The 20,456-nt window shown below is 45.3% G+C and overlaps 1 protein-coding gene across 1 annotated transcript in view; it reads right to left on the bottom strand.

Moving 5' to 3' along the window:
- Positions 1 to 4,007: 4,007 nt before the first annotated feature.
- The window catches only part of PPP1R1B (protein phosphatase 1 regulatory inhibitor subunit 1B), a 52,615-nt gene continuing 36,166 nt past the window's right edge, over positions 4,008 to 20,456 (bottom strand). Inside the window, exons 5-9 of the mRNA XM_082197394.1 lie at positions 18,904 to 19,077; positions 13,263 to 13,313; positions 11,142 to 11,213; positions 7,117 to 7,260; positions 4,008 to 4,955 (exon numbers count right to left, since the gene is read on the bottom strand). Coding sequence (XP_082053520.1) covers positions 4,852 to 4,955; positions 7,117 to 7,260; positions 11,142 to 11,213; positions 13,263 to 13,313; positions 18,904 to 19,077 — 545 coding nt within the window. The 3' untranslated portion in view covers positions 4,008 to 4,851. The remainder of the gene's footprint in view (positions 4,956 to 7,116; positions 7,261 to 11,141; positions 11,214 to 13,262; positions 13,314 to 18,903; positions 19,078 to 20,456) is intronic.

Here is a 20,456-nt window from a genome sequence, read left to right as displayed (position 1 = left end):
CCCTTTTAGTTAAAGAGCCTCACAAGATTTGGTTTGCACTGCATTTAGTAGTAGTTGGCTGGAGTTCCTGGAGCTCTTAGGACTGTAATTTTTGTAATATGCCTGTGTGTCGCTTTCCCCATTTCCATACCCTCCAACATTTCTCCAAAGAAAATAGGGATGGCAATAATAATAATAATAATAATAATAATAATAATAATAATTCCCCACCCATCTGACTGCCAGGTTGCCTCAGCCACTCATATATATATATATGCATAATAAAACATTAAACATTTTTTCCATATACAGGACTGCCTTCAGATGCTTTTCAAGGTGATAGAGTTCCTTATAACCTTGGCTCGGGGGGTCTTATTACTCCATACCATCCTATATTTCTCTGGTAAAAATAAGGACATGCTAAGGAAAAGTGCCTGTTGTTTTTGTCCATGGAGTTTTCTTGGCAGGGATACTGGAGTGGCTCCAGGTGGATCACGTTTAGTCAAAACTCTCCACTATGACCTGTCCGTCTTGGGTGGCCCTGCACGACATAGCTCATAGCTTCTCTGAGTTATTCAAGCCCCTTCGCCACGACAAGGCAGTGATCCATGAAGTTTGACCAAACTACGGGAGGCAGTGGAAGACAGGAGTGCCTGGTGCGCTCTGGTCCATTGGGTCACGAAGAGTCGGACACGACTAAACGACGAAACAACAAGGAAAAGTGGGACACTGCAGGATGAAATCAGAAACTGGGATGGCTTCTGATAATCTGTGACTGTCCCTGGAAAATAGGGACACGTGGAGGCTCTGCATTTCTTTTTGTTGAGCATTAGGCCTAAGGCAAGAGTGAGGAACCTTTCTCAGCCTGAGGGCTGCATTCTCTCCTGATGGGCAGCCTTCTGCATGCTACATGCCAGTGGTTGGTGAGTCCAGAGGCAAAAGGACAGGGCCCCTGATTTTGTATGGTAGGCTACATTTCAGCCACACCAAAACCACGGGTTTCTACACTCCTTCTCCATCTCTTCAACTAGGCCCACAAGAAACATCGCCACACTTCAAGGGCACATGTCAGCCGGGCGAAAACACTGGAGGAGCCTCTAGAGAGCAGGGCAGATGAGGGGTCTGGCCTAGGGAGAGAGGGCACAGTGTAGTTCAAAACCCATGGGCCAGAAAGACGGACATGGAGGGTTGCACCCAGTAGGTCTGAGGTTCCACAGCCTTCCACATTGCAGGAGGGGAATGTTCTGGGGACAATGTGTTGTTCGGGAATGATTTTTGCGTTGTATAAACAAAATAACAGACGTGTTACATAAAAATGTAATTGAGGGGAAACAATCCTTTTATAAGGTATGCACAATTCCCCCCCCCCCATTTATTTTCTTGCATTTATAGCCCATCTTTTTTCCATCTTGGTACTAAGTGTGGCATATGTGTGGCTCACAGGCAGCACTGACCAGACCCAGGTTGGCTTAGGTTCAACAAGATGGTTGCTTCGTGTTATTCAGAGGACAGCTTAGTTGGTTAGAGCATGATGCTGATAGTACCAAGGTCACAGGTTTGATTTCCATAAGGGACAGCTGCATATTCCTGCTTTGCAGGGGGTTGGACGAGACGATCCTCAGGGTCCCTTCCAATTCTATGTGTCTTCAGCCCGTATCCTGAATCCAAATGGGGCAGAGGTGGGGAGAAGTTGAATTGCTGGTCTCCATGAAAGGTGGGCAAGCCTGTTCCATGTAGCCCTCTGCAGTGGGTTGCTGAATTAGCCAGGGCTGCAATGTCCTAGCAACTTGATTTTGCAGTTTTGAGAAGTGCAGCACTTGATTCCTGATGCAACAGAAGCGGTTGCTGGGGGGAAAAGACATGTTGGGGGAAAAGACATTTGACTCTGCACAAGGATTTGCTGACACGAGAAACCACACGGACTGGAAAGTCCCACAAACTTTCCCAGAACCTTCAGGGTTCCCACTCTTCCAAATATTGACACTACACAGCCTGCACTGAACTTTCCGTCGGCTGAAGGAGCAGAAAATGGAGCACTCAGTCTGGGCATATCTACGCTGCATACGTATATTGATGTTATAGTCTGGATAACTATCCCGAGTCGCCCCATTCACATATGATATTCCTTGGAGTGTGGATTCCTTTTTCTAGGCAAGTTGAAACACGTCGGTCTGCCCTCTTACCTACGACTGAGGCCTTGGAGAACGAAAAATACACCAAGGTTTGGGCACCATTCCACTACCCAGACCTTGCCACTTCATCCCATCACACCATGTGCTAGCCAAATGAGAACAAGCTGCTACATGCTCTGAGCAGCTCCCCTGGAAAGGATCAAGGAACAGACTAAGCTTGATTAGGAGAAGGCAAGATTGGAGCAGTTAAGGCAGCATGAAAACAGCCCTTGTCTCCTCAGTGGGGTAGGTGCCAAGACCCAGCTGGCTTTACTTCCTTGCAGAAGGCCGAGTGACGACTTGCAAGTGGCTCTCTGGCAACAACAATGTCTCTTTGCTATATGCACGGTCCCAGCTGGGAGCTGGCCTGAAAAAACCAGTTTCCATACTAACGCAAAGTATTAGAAGGGAGTAGATTTTTCCTGTGTACTGAGAGCAGAGTCCGGGTGGGGTGGGGGAGAGTGGAGGGTTTAGGTGGAGGGGGGGAATCAACCAAACACCCAGTGGACATACACAGTTGTACAAAGTCAATCATTTGACAGAAAGAAAACAAGGACGCCTGTCTGAGGAGAGATGAACAAGTGATTCATCGTCAGCTCGAGCGAAAGTCAGCCAGCCACATTGCATGCATGGGGTTGGATGCCACGCTCTGCTGCAGACATTTTTAGAAATATTAGCTTCAAAACATAAATTTCCCCCTTCATTTTCACATTTCAGGAGACAAATGTTTGTATACATTTCATGCCGCATATTCAGGTGCTCACAATTACAGGCAATTTCATGCCGGGAGAGGGGATTTGAATCTAGTGCTTAAATAAGGTGTGCATGATTGTACCAGACACAAGCAAGCAGCAGGCTTAGCTTTCAAGTTTAATACGTAGATAATACGAGTGTACAGGCAGCCACCATGATCTTAACTCACCCCATCAAAAACTCAGACTATTTATATGTAAGGATCTCTTACGCAGACTGTGAAGGGAGGTTGTAAATGATCCATCAGCCCTGTCAGCTGTTGCTGATTGAGGGCCTCTCCAGTTTACCTATTTGTAAGCATCCTGAGTTGCTTGAATAAAGCTTACCCAGAAGTTATATTATATCCGATCTTTATTGAGCGTTGATGTTTATTGGGCCACAAGGAAGTTACACAACAAAGAACATTGTCCTACATCCTGGTTTGTGGGTCGTTTACATACCTTTCCATCACTGTTTAAGGCATTTCCTCATCAATTTCCAAACAGTAAAAAGTTGAGATTCTTTTCAAAAGCAGATTTATTGTGCACAGGTTGACCGAGCCCTTTAATCCGTTTTAATTGCGTACACCTGAATTTCCGACATCGGCTTGAATTCCTCCCACAAAAAAAGTAGAGGCTGTCTTGGAAGCACAAGTGTTAAGTAGCCTTTGAATTTCTTTCCTGCAGAAAAAAACCCACAAAATTCCAGACCACAAGAGTTTTAACTGGTCTGCCTTTTGGCAGCAAGAGTTACTGTTTTAAGGGAGATGCAGAGACTGGGGTTATCCTAGTCATAGCTGTCAACATTTCCCTTTTTTAAAAAAGGGAAATTTCCTTATTCCGAATAGGATTCCTCGCAAGAAAAGGGAAAAGTTGACAGCTATGGTCCTAGTCCACCCATTGGGAGTCATTGGGAATTAAGCCTTTTACCTCCCGAACCCTGTCCTCCTGTCCATGAATCATGGCTCATGCACTTAGGGTTGATTTGCAAAAGATAAAATGCTTCCTGCCGTTATGAAACCCTTTCCTTCTGTCATGCTTGGCTGATGCAGTGAAGGAAAGAGCTGGCTTACTCAGGGCTGGTGACCATTCCCCCCCACCTCTCCATAAAACACTCTTCAACATCTTGTTTATTTACAAAGCTTTAATAGAGCAGAGAGGCACATGGAAAGGCATTGCCCAATACACAGGTGGCGGAGTAAGGGTCTAAGAGCATAGGGAGGGAGAGCAGTTTCAACTATACAAAATGATTAGATTTTAATTTGCAGCTTCCAGAGAGATGAATGGGGCATTGGGGAGGCAGGTGAGAGAGAGAGAGAGAGAGAGAGAGAGAGAGAGAGAGAGAGGTGGTGGTGGTGGTGGTGGTGGTGGTGGTGGCAGGGACTCAGAAGTGAATCAATTGCAGATATCCCCTCCAGCTTATCAGTTCGAATTCAGCTGTGAGTTGTACATTTTCAAACTTGGATTTCTGGGAATCTAACGATGGTCTTCAGGCCAGCTACCTGGTTATTTTCACTGGTCTCACATACTAGTTTTAGAATTTCAGATGTGGATGGGTGAAAAAATGTTAAGAACCGCCATGCTGGATTACACCAAACGAACAGCCCTGTGGACAACGACAGCTCTTATGCACACACCCCCGAACCCCGGGACCTCACAAGCAAAGGCACAGTAAAAATAGCCACCCTCTTGTCATTTGCGGCCAGCCTCTGGCCGTCAGAAAGATGACATATTCCTTCTGAATGTGGAGGTTTGGATACCAGCGACTGTGGCTCCCCCTCCCCCCACTTCCTTTTCCCTTGTGCTAAATAATACACGGAACACAAACCAAACACTGCGAAATGAAAGACGAATCTGGAACAGAAAAGAGAAGATAGTTGTTAAAAGGAAATAACCCAATCCATCTTGGTGAAAAAGGAGAGTTTTCCATCAGTGGGACAGCTCCCGACTCTACCCCTTCACGGCTTGCGCTAGGTGGTGGTGTGGATAGGGGGTGGGGAGGAACGGTTTTCGGCGCTAAGAGCGCAGGGAGGTCTCTCTTCCCAGCTGGAGCGACTTAGTTCCATAACATGATCTACAGAAGGAGAGGAAAAACATAAGCACTTAGAGGGGGAAAGTTCTCGACGTGTAGGGCATCTGTACATGACAAAATTTTACACCAGTTTCAAATCACTTTAAAGATGTTTTTTCCTCTGGCAGCCATCATTTGTGAAGGTGCTGACATTTCCATGTAAGAAGCCCGTTTCTCTTTCCTATGGCTCCTGTTCCCAGGGTTTCCTGCTGAATGGCTGTGACAGTCAAAACTGGTTCTAAACTAACTTTAAAAAAAACAATCTTCCCTTGTAGAATCCAAAGCAAGAAGAAGAAGAGTTTGGATTTGATATCCCGCTTTATCACTACCCTAAGGAGTCTCAAAGCAGTTAACATTCTCCTTTCCATTCCTCCCCCACAACAAACACTCTGTGAGGTGAGTGAGGCTGAGAGACTTCAGAGAAGTGTGACTGGCCCAAGGTCATCCAGCACCTGCATGTGGAGGAGCAGGGAATCGAACCTGATTCACCAGATTACGAGTCCACTGCTCTTAACCACTACAGCACACTGGCTCTCAAGGAGGGGATGAGATGGATGTCACAGTTAGGGAATTATGAAGGCATCAACTTCCGTTCTACCCTTTATCAGTCGTGTGCAGGACTCCTTCTGTTTTGCGTTCGGCTTCGGATGAAGCCTACATTTTTCATCTCACTGCCCGCTGTGATTGAACTTTTCATAATTGCATTATCATTATGTTATTCTGCACCAATCATTTTAATGCAAAGGAAAGCCAGTGCAAAGTGGAAAGGGGAAACATGACTGATTTCACGATCATTCTATATTGTTTATAGGCTGAAAACAACAACAGTGAATAATGATCATATTCACTGGATTAATTTCTGTTCTGGACATGGGACATCACCCAGACCACATCACCACCACCACCACCAACAACAATTTGTTTTTTGCACCCTGTCCATCTGACCGTGCTGCTGGACGGATCGGGTATTTTGTCGGGTGCCTGGCAGACCAGCTGACTGCAGCCAGGCATGTGGAGATGGAAAGGTGGTACAAGGACATCTCCATCCAGTCGCAAAGGGCTGGTTGCCAGTCGCAAAACGTGAGTGGCGCCCGGCTAATTTCGAATGCAGACCAAGACCCTTGAAAATCAGGTAGTTCTAGACCAGTCAGCTAAGGCAACTTTTTAGCTATATAGGGAAGCTGAGGGCAAGGAAGCCATTTCTGCTGGTGGTGGGTTGGTGGGTCGCTCTGTAGGACCCAAATGCGGAAGATAAATACTCTTAGTCATAAGTATATCATTCACTTCCCAGCCATAATCTTAAACCAGAGCCAGTGTGGAATACGGAACACAGAGCACTGTGCTTGGGCCAGGGCAATCAGGGTTCAAATCACTATTCTGATGTGAAACTCACGGGGGGAGGGGGGGCTTGAGTCAGTCATTATCTTTCATGTTTCACATCACAGAGCATAATCTCATGTACCACAGCAGATTCTTGAAGAGGTCCCAATTTGAGAGATGGTGGTGACACAATATTAAACCAGCATTATACTTATCCTTTGCGTTGTAAAGTGAACTTAAAATAGTTCATAGAAGTGCCAGAGATGGAAAGAAGATAAAATCCTGACCAGAGAAGAAAGGCAGATTAAGTTGATGGATTATGCCGAAATGGCAAAAATGACCAGAAGAATCAGAAATCAGGAAGACCAAAATTTTAGTAAGGGATGGGAGAAATTTATAATTTATCTTAAAAACCATTGTAAACAGCTAAAATCGTTAGTAGGATTGGAATAACACTTGTAGTTCAGTAGTGAATTTTGGACATAATGGAGATCTAAAAGATTTCTATTATTATAAAAGATGCAGGAGGAAATGATTTACAATAGGACTCACTGAGGGGAGGAGGGAAATCCAGGAGATTCTTTGGAATCTTGTTTGGATGTTGGATATGTGATTGTAAAACTTTAATATGAAAAACCAAATAAATATTTTTTTCTGCCCATGGATCAGCCCCTTACTCAACCTTACTCAGGGTTCTTGTGAGGCAAACAGACAAAACATACATTAAAAAAAAAACACCTATTGCAACACTAGGAATGCAACATGTTAAAAGCCAAGGACTAAGCTAGGCACTGTGCTGATAAGCAACCACCAGAGACAGAGCTCCTTTGTTCAGGTACATTACCTGTTAGTGGCGGGTCTCCCTGCTCCGGTCCCACCTCTGACTCCTGGTTCTGCTGGTCCTGGGCTTCGCCTTCAGCACCTTCTGGTTGCTCAGATTCATTGGGGACTTCCTCTACGGATCCAGCAAAGGATACTTTCTGCCCACCTGACGGGAACAAGCGTCACGCTGACAAGCAAGAAGTGACAAAACATATTTTGCCCTGCAAGCATCCTTTACAGCAGGGGTAGCTAACCCTCAGCTTGTGGCCTGAAGGCGCCGCCACCACATTGGTGGACATGGCCAAAAAAATGGTTGGAAGAGCAGAGAGAGAGAGAGAGATTCTCCTCTCCACAGCAGCACTGGGATGTTTCCCTGATGCTCAGCCCGGTACTACTGGAGCCTTGGCCCTAACAGCTTTGGCCAGATCAGGTGCAGGGGAATTGTCTGGAGGCTATAGAACACAGAGCTATAGGCAGCAGAGATCAAACGAGGGCATTCACACCTCACCGCAAGTTAATACTGGGATCAAATACCCCTTCCATTTAAGAGAAAGGGAACTTAAAAATTTCTCGTGTGCCATGGAATGTGGAAATTCTAAGGAGCCTCAGTTTCGATACATCCCATATTGTTTAGAGCCCCATATAGATGCACCAGCACAGGTACCTTAACTTGCAATTTCCATCCTTTCTGGTGCAGAAGACACTCAGTAATTGTGTTAAAGATTTAAACCAGTGGTGGACCTTGGGGTCTGACACTTCAGCGGTGCCCTGTACAGCATCAAAATTTGGCCCCTCCTGCCCCTCGCCTTCCATTCTAAATCATTGTTGCAATGCCCCCTGTGGCCCCCCAAGGCTCTGCCCCCAGTGCTACCAAACTGGTTTCGACCCCCGCCATCCACCTCTGCTTAAACTGAAGGGTTAAAAAACCCCTCTAGAATTTATTTCGTTTATTGAAAAGAACATTCCCTGAATTCCATTAAGCCCCCTCTGGTGGTGGGAGTTGGAACAGGGAGGGGGACACACCCCATAATACATAAGAATCATACTGCCCTTTAAGATGTCAAAATAACTTTGCAGTTATTATCTTAGTAATATTTACATGCTGGCCACATGACCCGGAAGCTGTACGCCGGCTCCCTCGGCCAATAAAGCGAGATGAGCGCCGCAACCTCAGAGTCGGTAACGACTGGACCTAATGGTCAGGGGTCCCTTTACCTTTAATATTTACATCAGCTCTCTAAAGGAGGCTATTTTTATTATTATCTCAACATTATCCCCGCTTTTGCCGTAATGGACTGTATTTTAGTCCTGATATGGTTCTTCAACCATGGAACAAACTATGATGAAGATTATAAGCTGGCTGAATGGATCCCGAAAAATACCAGGCCTCACATGCAGTCTATTGCTGTTATCACTCTAAGTGCCTAAGACAGAATAGCTTGCAATAACCATATAAAGTATAATAATAATAATAATAATAATAATAATAATAATAATAATAATTTATTATTTATACCCCGCCCTTCTGGCTGGGTTTCCACAGCCACTCTGGGCGGCTTCCAACAGAATATTAAAATACAGTAATCCATCAAACATAAAAAGCTTCCCTAAACAGGGCTGCCTTCAGATGTCTTCTAAAAGTCTTTAGAACACATCTCTCTCCCCCCCCCGCCCCCAGGAATCATGGAAACTGCATTTTGTTGAGGGTGCTGGGAACTGTAGCTCTGTGAGGGGCAAACTACGGTTCCCAGGGTTCTTTGTTGAGATCACAGATTGCAAACAGGGCAGAGATCTCAAAAGAAGTTGCAGCGGGAATCACCCGGGGGGGGGGGGGGGAGAGCCAGAGACTGCAAATCCCATTCAGTCATGGCAGCTTCCCTTTGTCTAACACACACTCTCTTCTCACACACATGCAAGAGAAATTCACTCACAAACACACCCCGACTCGTGCTGAAGCATTTTGCACACACCAAAACAAGCACAGCGGCTCCATTCCTCCCACCCACCGTCTTCCACAGCAGCTTCTTCCTCGGCGATGGCCATTTTTCTTCTGGGAAGCAAGCTCCCTCTGGGAAGAGCCAGTGTTTGGCAATGAGCAATGTTTTGAACAACTCACTCTTAGTTAAATGACTGATTAGAATGGGAATTCTGAAACCTCACGGTTCCAGATTTATACACCGTAGATTTTGACCAGCAGAAGGGAGATCCCTGACATAATGGAAATGGCCCCCAAATGGGTAAATGTAAGGTATGCTTTGGCTGTGTATAATAATAATAATGATAATAATAATAATGGCAGGGAACATGGGATGCCTGAACCTGAACGCAAAACGTGTGAACTACTCTAATTCAGCCATTCTTCTCCAGGATTTTCTGAAATTTCACCATATTATGCTGCCCTCAACCCACCCAAGGCATATTCTTTATGCCAAATTTCACACGGATAGGGCAAAACCTCGTTTCATGAAGCTTTGCAGTGACAGAATGGGGGGAAAGTCAACTGCCTTCGCTGTTAAGCCATGTATATATATAATATTTAACCTGCTTGCTGATCAAACAGCTTTAATTGTCTCTGTGTCTGAAGGCTCTCTGTGCAACTGAGAACCCTTACACATGGCAGTAGAGAGGGCAATCTCTGTCTTTCACAGACTGATCTCTGAAGGCCACTTCAAATGGCTTGGTGGGCCTCATCCTGCCCAATGTCCACCATCCCCAGTAGCATCCTAGAGGAGAGCACCAGGATCCAGTGAGGGCACACCACAAGCCTATAAAACTCTTCTTCCCCAAGTATATAAGCAATGAAACCTTGATTGATCCCTGACAGTTAACTCTTGGCCACTATATGGTGCAGCAGAGGATTCTGGGAAAGGGAAAAAAGGGCTCATCTCTAAGCCCTCAACAATGGTACAAGGTTCCTGTTCAAAGGGACTGTTGTGGAGAAGGGACACACCACAACATTTTATTGAGATTCCTCTTCTGTACTCACAGAATATGTACAGATCTGCCTATGATTCTGTTTCCATGGAGACAGTGGCTGGAGAAGGACAAGAGTTCCTACAGGCAGCTGACAGTGATAAGGCAGAAAGAGAGAGAGTTGCTCACCACTGCCATTGTTCACAGCTTTCAAAAGTTTTTTTTTTTTTTAAGAGCATCAGAATCCTGCATAATCTTCTCTTGCATAGCCAGCTGTGCCCGCTTCTTGAGCTATCTGATTTGGCCATGGCGATGCACGACTTCAGTTACATGCCATTTGGATTACTGTAATCTTTGTGGGGCAGCCTTTGGAAAGTGCTCAGAAACTTCAGCTGGCTCAAAGAGCTGCAGCCGGATTGTTTACCTGGGCTTGTCGTACGGAGCGTACGACTCAAATGCGACAACAGCTTCACCAGCTACCCGTCGGTTTCCAGGCACAATTCAAAACGCTGGTTGTGACTTATAAAGCCCTACACAGCTTCAGTCCAAGCTATCTGAAGGACTCTATTCCCTCAGACAAACCGGGCTGGGTTTTGAGATCTTCAAGGGAGACCCTTCTCTTGCTCCTGCCACCTCACAGGGGCGCTTGGCAGAGATGTGGGAGACGGCCTTCTTGGTGGCGGCTCCCAGGCTTTGGAACTCGCTTCCTTGTTGTTCTTCTGCCAGCAGGTGAAGACTTTCTTGTTCCAACAGGCTTTGGGGAACTGACTGCTTTGAATGAAAGGGCTGGTGCTGTGCTGTTTTTATTGTAATTATTCGTATGGTTTTAACAGGTTTTATATATTATATAGTTTTAATATATCAATGTTTAATTGTTTTTTTAATGATTTCCCCCCTATGCTTTTAGTGATTCTTATTTTTATCTGTAAGCTATTTTGAGTTCTGTCAGGGAAAAAGGTGGGGTGGTAACAACAATAACAACAACAACAACAACAACAACAACAAAGTATGCACCCCGTGGGCAATGACGCTGCTGCCATGCCATCTTTAGCTCTCAAAAGCTTTTTGCCTTTGCCCATATAACCCAAGTGATAAATCCCACTTAAGCCCTGCAGTTGTCGCACACACATTTACCTTTCCGTTTCTGTGATTTGGAGAGTGCAGGATAGATGGGATGCTCAGATTCTTTGGGCTTGTTTTCCAAGACTTCTCAGGCAGCCGGGATGGTGATTGAAGAGGAAAAAGGAGAGAGAAAATATCACTACCCACAAATGCCCCGTTGTGTGCGTTTGAGCTTGTATGTAGTCTCCTCTGCCTGCGTGCGTCTTTTGCCAGTCTGAAGACCATGTACGTGTGTTTTCCAATTACGGTAAACTCGATGTGGCCTTCTTGTTGTGTCTTGGATTATATCTGGACCCATCCAGCAGCAACGTTATCAGGCAGGATAACAGAGGCTGCAGCATCTTTGTGATTCAGCTGGTTTTATAGCAACACAATCTTCTCCAAGGGTGCTTCCAGATATACATTTATTGTGGGATCAGTGCTCCTCACACATGCAAGTTGTTGGTTGTTGGTTTTTTTTTTGCAGCAATCTCTCAACAATCTTTCGCAGTATTAAGCCCATATCTGGAAGGACCATAAGCAACAGCCAGTGTTGCCAAATGCACACTGAACAGTGAGAAGGTGGCACATGCACACACAAACATATGGACCAATGAACAATCTGGGAGCACTTGATATTGTAGCTTTGCAGAAGCTAAGGTCAGTGCTGCGATGGAGCCCCATGCGCGCTGCTTTGTGCTTTCAAAGAAAAAGCAGGCGGTCGATGTCAAAAACACCGAGAGTATATGCACAGATCATTTAGTGATGGAGGGGGGAAAGCAAATTATTAAGAGCCAAGGATAACAGAAGTAAATTAACATGTCACGCCCACACAATTCCCAGTGAATGCAATACATGTGTGGAAAGCAGCAATCTAGCATTCTATCAAAGTGCTGACATCTAAGATGCGGATCAGAAGGAGATATATTTGGACACATAATACAGCTCCAGCCAGACTGTACCACTTTCAGAGTACAGATGGGAAATGCATGTAAGAGCACTACCATATATAGTCATGGAGAAGTGGATGTTACATTTTTCTATGTGGGTTTGGGATTTTTTTGGGGGGTATGGTGAAACATTCAAGCACACCATTCCTGAGCTGCATCTAAGGGGTGTATAATCTTGGGATAGATATATCCGCTGATTGAGCGGCTCAGCTCTTCGACATTCTTCTCCCTTGCCACTCCTGCTGGGCTCCTGTCCCTATGAACCTGGGACTAATAACACCCAAGAGATCTTCTCTCTTCCCTGCCTCAGCTATCTGTGTCAGCTGGGAGCTGAGTGGTAGGGAAAGTGGCAGGGCGATATGAAGGTAAATGGAGACTACGGGGGGTATGATGAATACGTGTGTGGTGCAGTGCTGCTTCTGGTGTGGAGAGATAAACCCAGGAAAAGCTTCCCATCCTTCTCACACCATGGCACAAAGGCATGCCAATTTTTTGGCCCTTCCTCCTCGCCTCGCCCTCACTCTGGACGCTCTGCGTACTTGGGTCGCATTAAATGTTGTCATTTCTAATGTGTACTTGGGTCGCAAAAATGCTGTCATTTCTAATGTGGCTATTGTGGTAAAGAGATTTTTTTTTTTTTGGGGGGAGAATACCAATACAGATCCTTGCCAATGGCGCAAGGGTCCCTAGGTATGCCTCTGCATGGAATGCTATATACATCTTGCGTATTCAATTTGTAAGTTTAAAACACTTGATGTAGATTTGGCACCTCCTGAATTTCCCTTGTAAGACCGGCAGGCATTCCATGCATGTTCCAAGTTATGAAAAGGTTGATAAAATAATTGGTTAAAACCAATTGAAAATTGGTTAAAATTGTGTGAGCCAGCTTCCTGACCTGACGCCATCTTTACCGGAAGTCTCCTTGCTTGTTTGCTATTTGACCAGAGCTCTCATAAGTTCCGATTAAGGCAACCAGAAGAAAAAAAGATGGGCAGAGCCTCCTGTAACTTTCACAATAGTCTACGAGACTATTTGGCACATGCAGTTTATCACGAAAGGGTAAGAGAATCCCTCTTTTGCACAACTGCAAAGCCCACAGGGCTGTTTGACTTTGGACAGCTCCAGTGCTGATTGCTCTGATTATGTAACTCTAGGATAGATTGCCAGGACGCAGATCTGGCATGAGAGGAAGGTGTTTTCTTACCAGTGCATTGCCTGAGCAAGGCTGCCTTGGAAGCTGGGCCCAACTGGGACGCTGGAATAGACAATAAAGAAATATGAGTTGGGAAATGAAAACATGGTCAAAATATCTTTTCTTTTTCCTTTTACTAACTTATTTATTGATACTTCTTCATAGATATGCAAAAACACAAATCCATTACAAAGTATCTTTTTATAATATACTAAGATAAAATAGCTACTTAGCCAAAAAAGGACCAAAGTCAGAAAGAATAAAAGACAAGAACAGGAGAGAACTGAATAAAAGAAAAAGGGAAAGAAAGGAAAAACTAAAGAAAGAAAGAAATGAGTCAAAGGACTTCCAGTTCTCTGTCCAGCAGCAACATATAATATCCATTCCTTAAAATCCAACCATTCTATCATCTACAAACCAGTCTTTTTTCAATCTTCAAATCAAAATATTACAAGTTCGCGTTCTTTTCTTGCACAAAAAGCCCATACGAAATTTCCGATGCTTAACAGATGCCAGTAATGATTTTTCTCTAATTAAACATGCTAACTTTGCCATCTCAGCCAGATCCAAAAACACCATTGCCTAATTGTGCGGCAGCATTTTGAAAAGAAAAGAAAAAAGAAACCAAGTTTCCAGTCCCTGTCAACACATCACTGGCGCAGAACACGGTTAGGTGGTTCTTTCCCCCTTTATTCAGGTTGCAGCTGGTTTGGGCAGAGGGAACACATCCAGCACCGTATTTCACAAGATGTTGCAGGAAATATGAATTGTGGCTAATGTTATATGTACGCCAGTTCCCAAACTTGGGATGGGAGCCCACTAGACGCAGAGTAAATGTGTGTGTGTAGACACAGCCTGAGAGCCAGCGTGTGATCACAAAGCTCCCGCTAGGATCTTATAAACCCCAGCCACATCCATGTACCAACTTGGCACTGTCCTCCTCTCCGCTTTCCCCCTGCCCTCCCTCTGCAGTTTGAAAGAGGCTCTGTGTGGCCACAATTTCGTGATGCTCTGAAATCCACAGAAGCCTGCTTTTTTTAAAAACTGCCGGACACCTAGCAACTACCCCCCTCCAAACTCCAGACCTTTTGCTCTGATATAGCAAGAGGGAGTGAATTTGTGGACAGAAGGGGCTGGAGGCGGGAGAGAGAAAGATGCCTTGTATAGATGCCACCTCTCCCATCTCACAGCTCTTTCCTGCTGAGGAAGATGGTTTCCTAGGAGACTAGCAGCTTCTCCCCATACTGGGGGTAAGGAGCTTGTGTGTGTGTGTGAGAGAGAGAGAGAGAGAGAGAGAGTTGGGGGGGGGAGGAGGAACCATTTACAGGTTTCTCCCTGACAGCAGAGGTGCTAAATGAAGGGAAATGTATTCAGTACATGCAGCGAACCCCCCAGCGAGTGGGATACATGGCGAACAGCGGGAGAAAGCCCTTTAAATAGAAGAGCATTGCCATGGAAACAGCCCACCTGCTTGAGAACGACTTGACCTCGAGAACCAGCCCCTCCCTGCTCTCCAGAGCACCCTTTGAGCTATCACCTCAGGCTGAAGCGAATGCATTTTATGGGGGGGGCAGCAGAAATGGGGAGAAGTCAGGGGAAGGAATTCTATCTTTCAACCAAGTAGGGGAGGATAAATGCCAAAGCGGAGAATATAATTTGATTTATTTATTTTTGACGTGGAGTGAAAAGAAATGTCTGAAACAATAGTTCGGAATTTAGCAAAATCATAGGGGTTGCCAAAACTTGCAGTTTTTTTAAATAAAAAAAATAGCAGTGCCATTATGATGGCAGAAGCCAGTTTCTTGATTAAGAACTTCCAAGGGGACCAGCCATGCTTAGACTGTTGCAGCAAAAAACAACAACAAGTCAAGAGCCCTGAAGGCTGCTGAATTCAGTATGGCATAAGCCTTTGAGCAAATGCCACAATAAATGCACTAGTCTTTAAGGTGACACAAGACTCTTTGGTGTTTCTGATTCACTGGATTAGACATGGCGTATCTGCAGCAGCAGACAGCCAGATGTCCCTGAGAAGTCAAAAGTAGGCAACTGAGCGGCTGGGCCATCGCTTGCTATTTCCTCCCAACAACCTGCAGAGGTATACAGTGGTACCTCGGGTTACATATGGTTCAGGTTACATACGCTTCAGGTTACAGAGTCCACTAACCCAGAAATAGTACCTCGGGTTAAGAACTTTGCTTCAGGATGAAAACAGAAATCGTGCTCCGGCGGTGCGGCAGCAGTGGGAGGCCCCATTAGCTAAAGTGGTGCTTCAGGTTAAGAACAGTTTCAGGTTAAGAACGGACCTCGAGAACGAATTAAGTACTTAACCCGAGGTACCACTGTACTGCTTTGAATTGTGGAGGTTCCATTTGGCTTGTCGTGGCTACTAGACCTGCCCCCATGACTATATCCTATCCTTTTAAGAGCAACCAACAGTGAAGGCAAGCGCTAAACGATTTGGCAATGAATGGAAGAACTATGCATTTCGTGAAGAAAGACTCAAGGGGAGGATTTAGAAGAGGCAGGCTGCATGCATGCACCCCTCAGTTCCACAAAAAGCCAAGTTTTGGGTTGAAGAAACCCAAATGATGAATTTCAAATTCACTTTGCAGATGATGGCCTTGATCCAGGTAAATGAGTCATTGCTGAGCAGCGGAACCCAAGTGAGTCATGGCTAATTCATTCCCCCAGTTGCAGGGGGACTGCGATGACTAACCTCAGATGTATTGGGGGCAATGTATATTTTCGGGTCTGCGCTGGTTATCTTTGCATACTTAATTCTGCGTGCAAAATTTAGCTTTTTAACAACTGGGAAATGCTTGGCAAGGAGCGGGCGGGAAGCAAAGTCATAGGGGATGGGTCCACACTTGTACCCATAAGGCTAGGCAGTTAAGATCTAGACTTGGATTACAAATAGACAGTACGAGCAGGACTGGATTCTAGGGAGATGGAGCAATGTAAATTTGAACTTCCAGTAGATTCTCCCTATACAGTGGTACCTCAGGTTACATACGCTTCAGGTTACAGACTCTGCTAACCCAGAAATAGTACTTCGGGTTAAGAACTTTGCTTCAGGATGAGAACAGAAACCGTGCTCCGGTGGTGCAGCGGCAGCAGGAGGCCCCATTAGCTAAAGTGGTGCTCCAGGTTAAGAATAGTTTCAGGTTAAGAATGGACCTCGAGAACAAATTAAGTCCTTAACCCAAGGTACCACTGTATATTGGGAAGTGGGCTCTCCTGCTGCAACCACGAAGGCAATAAGTTTGCTGGAGAGGAGAGGAGAGGAGAGGAGAGGAGAGGAGGGGAGGGGAGGGGAGGGGAGGGGAGGGGAGGGGAGGGGAGGAGAACATGGAAGCTGGAGTGGACAGCTCATCCCTCTCTGTATCCCAGCAGCACTGACATCTGAGTTTGTTGCAGATGAAAGCTGGGCTGCTTCCTGTTGCCAAGAGCAGTGCAGGCAGAGAGTGGGGAAGTATTCGTCTATTTTAGGCTTGGAAAACGATTTGTTTTCCATACTCCACTTGTGGGCTTCCCAGAAGCATGTGGCTCAAAACAGGATGTTGGACTAGCTAGATGGGCCTTCAGTCTGAAGGGTTGTGTGTATATATATATATATATATGCTTTCGTAGATTTTCACGGGTACAGGAATGCAGGTTTTGGTGTCTTCGGGTGTCTTCCCGTGTAAGAGTCGGGGTGTCTGTGCGACGTTTCGACGAGGTCTCACTCGTCATCTTCTGCACCAACCAAAAAATAGCCAATATCCTCAGAAACCCAAAAGACAAAATCCAGCTGGAAAACCAAGGGGTCTATGAAATACCCTGCAAAGTCTGCCCAGCCACGTACATTGGACAAACAAACAGACGAATAAATGCACGTATCGCAGAACACAAGAATGCCGTCAAAAAAGAAGAAAAAACTTCCTCTCTTTTCCAACACATGAAAGAAACAGGACACGAAATTAATTTTGCAGATTCCAAATTGCTCTTTAACATGGAACATCACCACAAGAGAATAATCATGGAAGCCATCGAGATAGAGAAACACCCTCACAACATGAACAAGCGTGACGACACGTCCCGCCTGCCAGACATCTGGAAATTAGCCCTCCCCACAAAAACCGACACCAGAACCAGAGGCACACAGAACGCCGTCACCAATCAACCACACCAGACCCAAACCCAGACCCTCTCCACAGACATATTACAGACTCCATCCAGTAGCCAAACTATAGTGGCACCTCCGGATGCTGCACCCCCCTGCAATCCCTACACAGATCTGGCTGGCACAAGGCACAAAACCATAGCTCGCCCCTATACACGAAGCCAAGCCAGAGCACAACTAAATGCAGCACAGCCATCTTCTCAGAAAAACTCTTCACAAGCTCAAGAGGTCAAGACACGAAAGCTTTAGCAACTAATCTACACTTAATGACCCACCCAGTGATATTCAGAATATCACTCATGAAATCACCCAAGATATCCCTCAAGTAATTAAGGAACAAAAGAAGAAAAGGCACACTAATCTAGGAACTTCCTCTCTGCCCAGAACGTTGGAGGCTATACACCACACCCCTCAACAGTATTTATAGGAACTCAAACACCAGACTCTGCTCTGTTCCAGTAACAAGAAGCCGAAAGCACCAGCCTGAAGATGACGAGTGAGACCTCGTCGAAACGTCGCACAGACACCCCGACTCTTACACGGGAAGACACCCGAAGACACCAAAACCTGCATATATATATATATATATATATATATATATATATATATATATATATATATGTTTGCTTTCGTAGATTTTCACGGGTACAGGAATGCAGGTTTGGGTGTCTTCGGGTGTCTTCCCGTGTAAGAGTCGGGGTGTCTGTGCGACGTTTCGACGAGGTCTCACTCGTCATCTTCAGGCTGGTGCTTTCGGCTTCTTGTTACTGGAACAGAGCAGAGTCTGGTGTTTGAGTTCCTATAAATACTGTTGAGGGGTGTGGTGTATAGCCTCCAACGTTCTGGGCAAAGAGGAAGTTCCTAGATTAGTGTGCCTTTTCTTCTTTTGTTCCTTAATTACTTGAGGGATATCTTGGGTGATTTCATGAGTGGTATTCAGAATATCACTGGGTGGGTCATTAAGTGTAGATTAGATATATATATATATATATATACACACACATTTCCTATGGAACATAATCTAGGCATATCCTTTTCTCTGCTGTGGTTTCGGATGAATGATTGAACTTTCCTTTCCTTTGCTATGGTGCTTAGACTGAAGGCAGCGCAAAACAATTTTCTGCAATTCCCAGAAAATACTCCTGCACTTTCCCCCCTGGTTTTGGTGTGGGCTCCTACAGTGTAATGTGTTTTATTATTCCTTTCTCCCTTTCCTTCCCTTCCCTTCCCTATCCATTTATACTATACTGACCAAAGAGAGCGAATGCAACGACGGTGTTAAGATGGTGCTGTGCAGGTAATAACTTTAATAAACCAACACAATGGCTTCAGAACAAATTGACATGTGACTCATCCGCTGTAGGAGCTACCTAGAAGCTGCCAGGCCCAGCCATGCCAAGCGCAAGATGGGTATTCTCTGCTGCCCCCTGCTGGCACCACAGTCTCCCTCCCCCGCCTCTCGCGTGTCTGCTTGCTATTGTCATTGCTTACCCCCAGGCTTGCAAAGGCCGGGCATCTCCCTCACGGTGTCATCTGAATCCTGAGCTTCTTCCTCTTCCTCCTCCTCATCCTCATCTTCCTCGTCCTCCTCAACATCCTCAGGGTAGTCGTCATCCATCCAGGAACTGTTGGATTCCAAATGGCTTTGTGCTAGGCGCTGCACAGCTGTCAAAGATCGAAAATTCGGCAGGTGAGATTTGCTTAGGAGGGCTCAAAGAGAATTGGGAGTTTGGAACTGGAGAACCTCGAATAATGAATTTAACTTCACTGACACCTTGTGAGTTACTGCTGTCTTGCTCCTGACTCCCATCTTGAAGCAGCACCACATTAGACTCACAACCGCAGCTAAGGGAGATCCTCTGGGCACATCAACCTCTTTCCCCCAGCCCTCAATGATCATCCTCTTTCCTTCTTCTTGATCCTTACAACCTCTTCTGGTAACACTCAGCCCATCCAGATTCCAAACCCTGCATGTTTTTTTTACTCCTCTCCCCATCTTGCCCTTTGCCTCTCAGGTCTCCTGCTGTGTATAGCAACTCTGGAAGATTTCCATCCACTCCAAGCAACCTTCTCCTGCTATCACTATAAGGAGGCCTTGAAATAGCCTATCAGTAGTGAGCAGCTGAAAAAACAGACTGAGCAGGCTCACAGCAGGGACCTAGCCACAGTCTTCTCCCCCACCTCAGTGAGATGTATTTTCTATTGAAGGTATATTTTATATATGTATTAGCATGTGCAAATCCATGTCCTTGTTCTCTTCTTGGTGCTGAATTTCCTTTTTAAAAACAAAACAAAACACAATGTGTTAAGTTCCCACCCTAGTAGGAAGTAAAATGTCTGCAGAAACTTTGCATGAATCGCCAGAATTTATTAAAGCGACCTGCAGGGAAACAAGTAACATTTTTTAAAAGGCCAGTGGGTCGAAATAAATGTATAAAATCTAATACATATCACCTGGTTGACCTCACAGAACCATCTGCCTTGGCGTCACCGAGATGGCAAACCTGAATCTGAGTGGTACCACTTCAGAGTACAGGTAGAGAGGTCCATGAGATTGAAACAATAATAATGATGATGATGATGATGATGATGTCCCCTCATGTCATGCTCATACCCTCCAACATTTCTCTTATGAAAATTGGGACATCCTATTCCATAATAATAATAATTTTATTATTTATACCCCGCCCATCTGACTGGGTTCCCCCAGCTACTCTGGGTGGCTTCCAACATATATTAAAACATAATAAAACATTAAACATTACAAAAAAATCTTTCCTATACAGGGCTGCCTTCAGAAGTATTCTAAAGGGGGTTGCATAACTCCATACCCTTCAACATTTCTCTGATGAAAATAGGGATGTCCTAAGGGAAAGCGGGACATTCCAGCATCAAATCAGAAACTGGTACTGTTTCTGTAAATCCAGGACTGTGGGGTCCTCGGTCGTACAAGCCTAAGATCATGCCTGTTTCTTTGGCAAATCCAGAACTGTACAAGAAGCTGTGGCCATGTTGCTCCATTCCTCCCCACTCTCTACTGAGTC

Source organism: Podarcis vaucheri (genome assembly GCF_965113315.1).
Source record: "Podarcis vaucheri genome assembly, chromosome: 13".
NCBI lineage: Eukaryota > Metazoa > Chordata > Lepidosauria > Squamata > Lacertidae > Podarcis > Podarcis vaucheri.
Note: the sequence above shows the minus strand (reverse complement) of the source record. Positions and strands in the feature narration are given on the sequence as shown.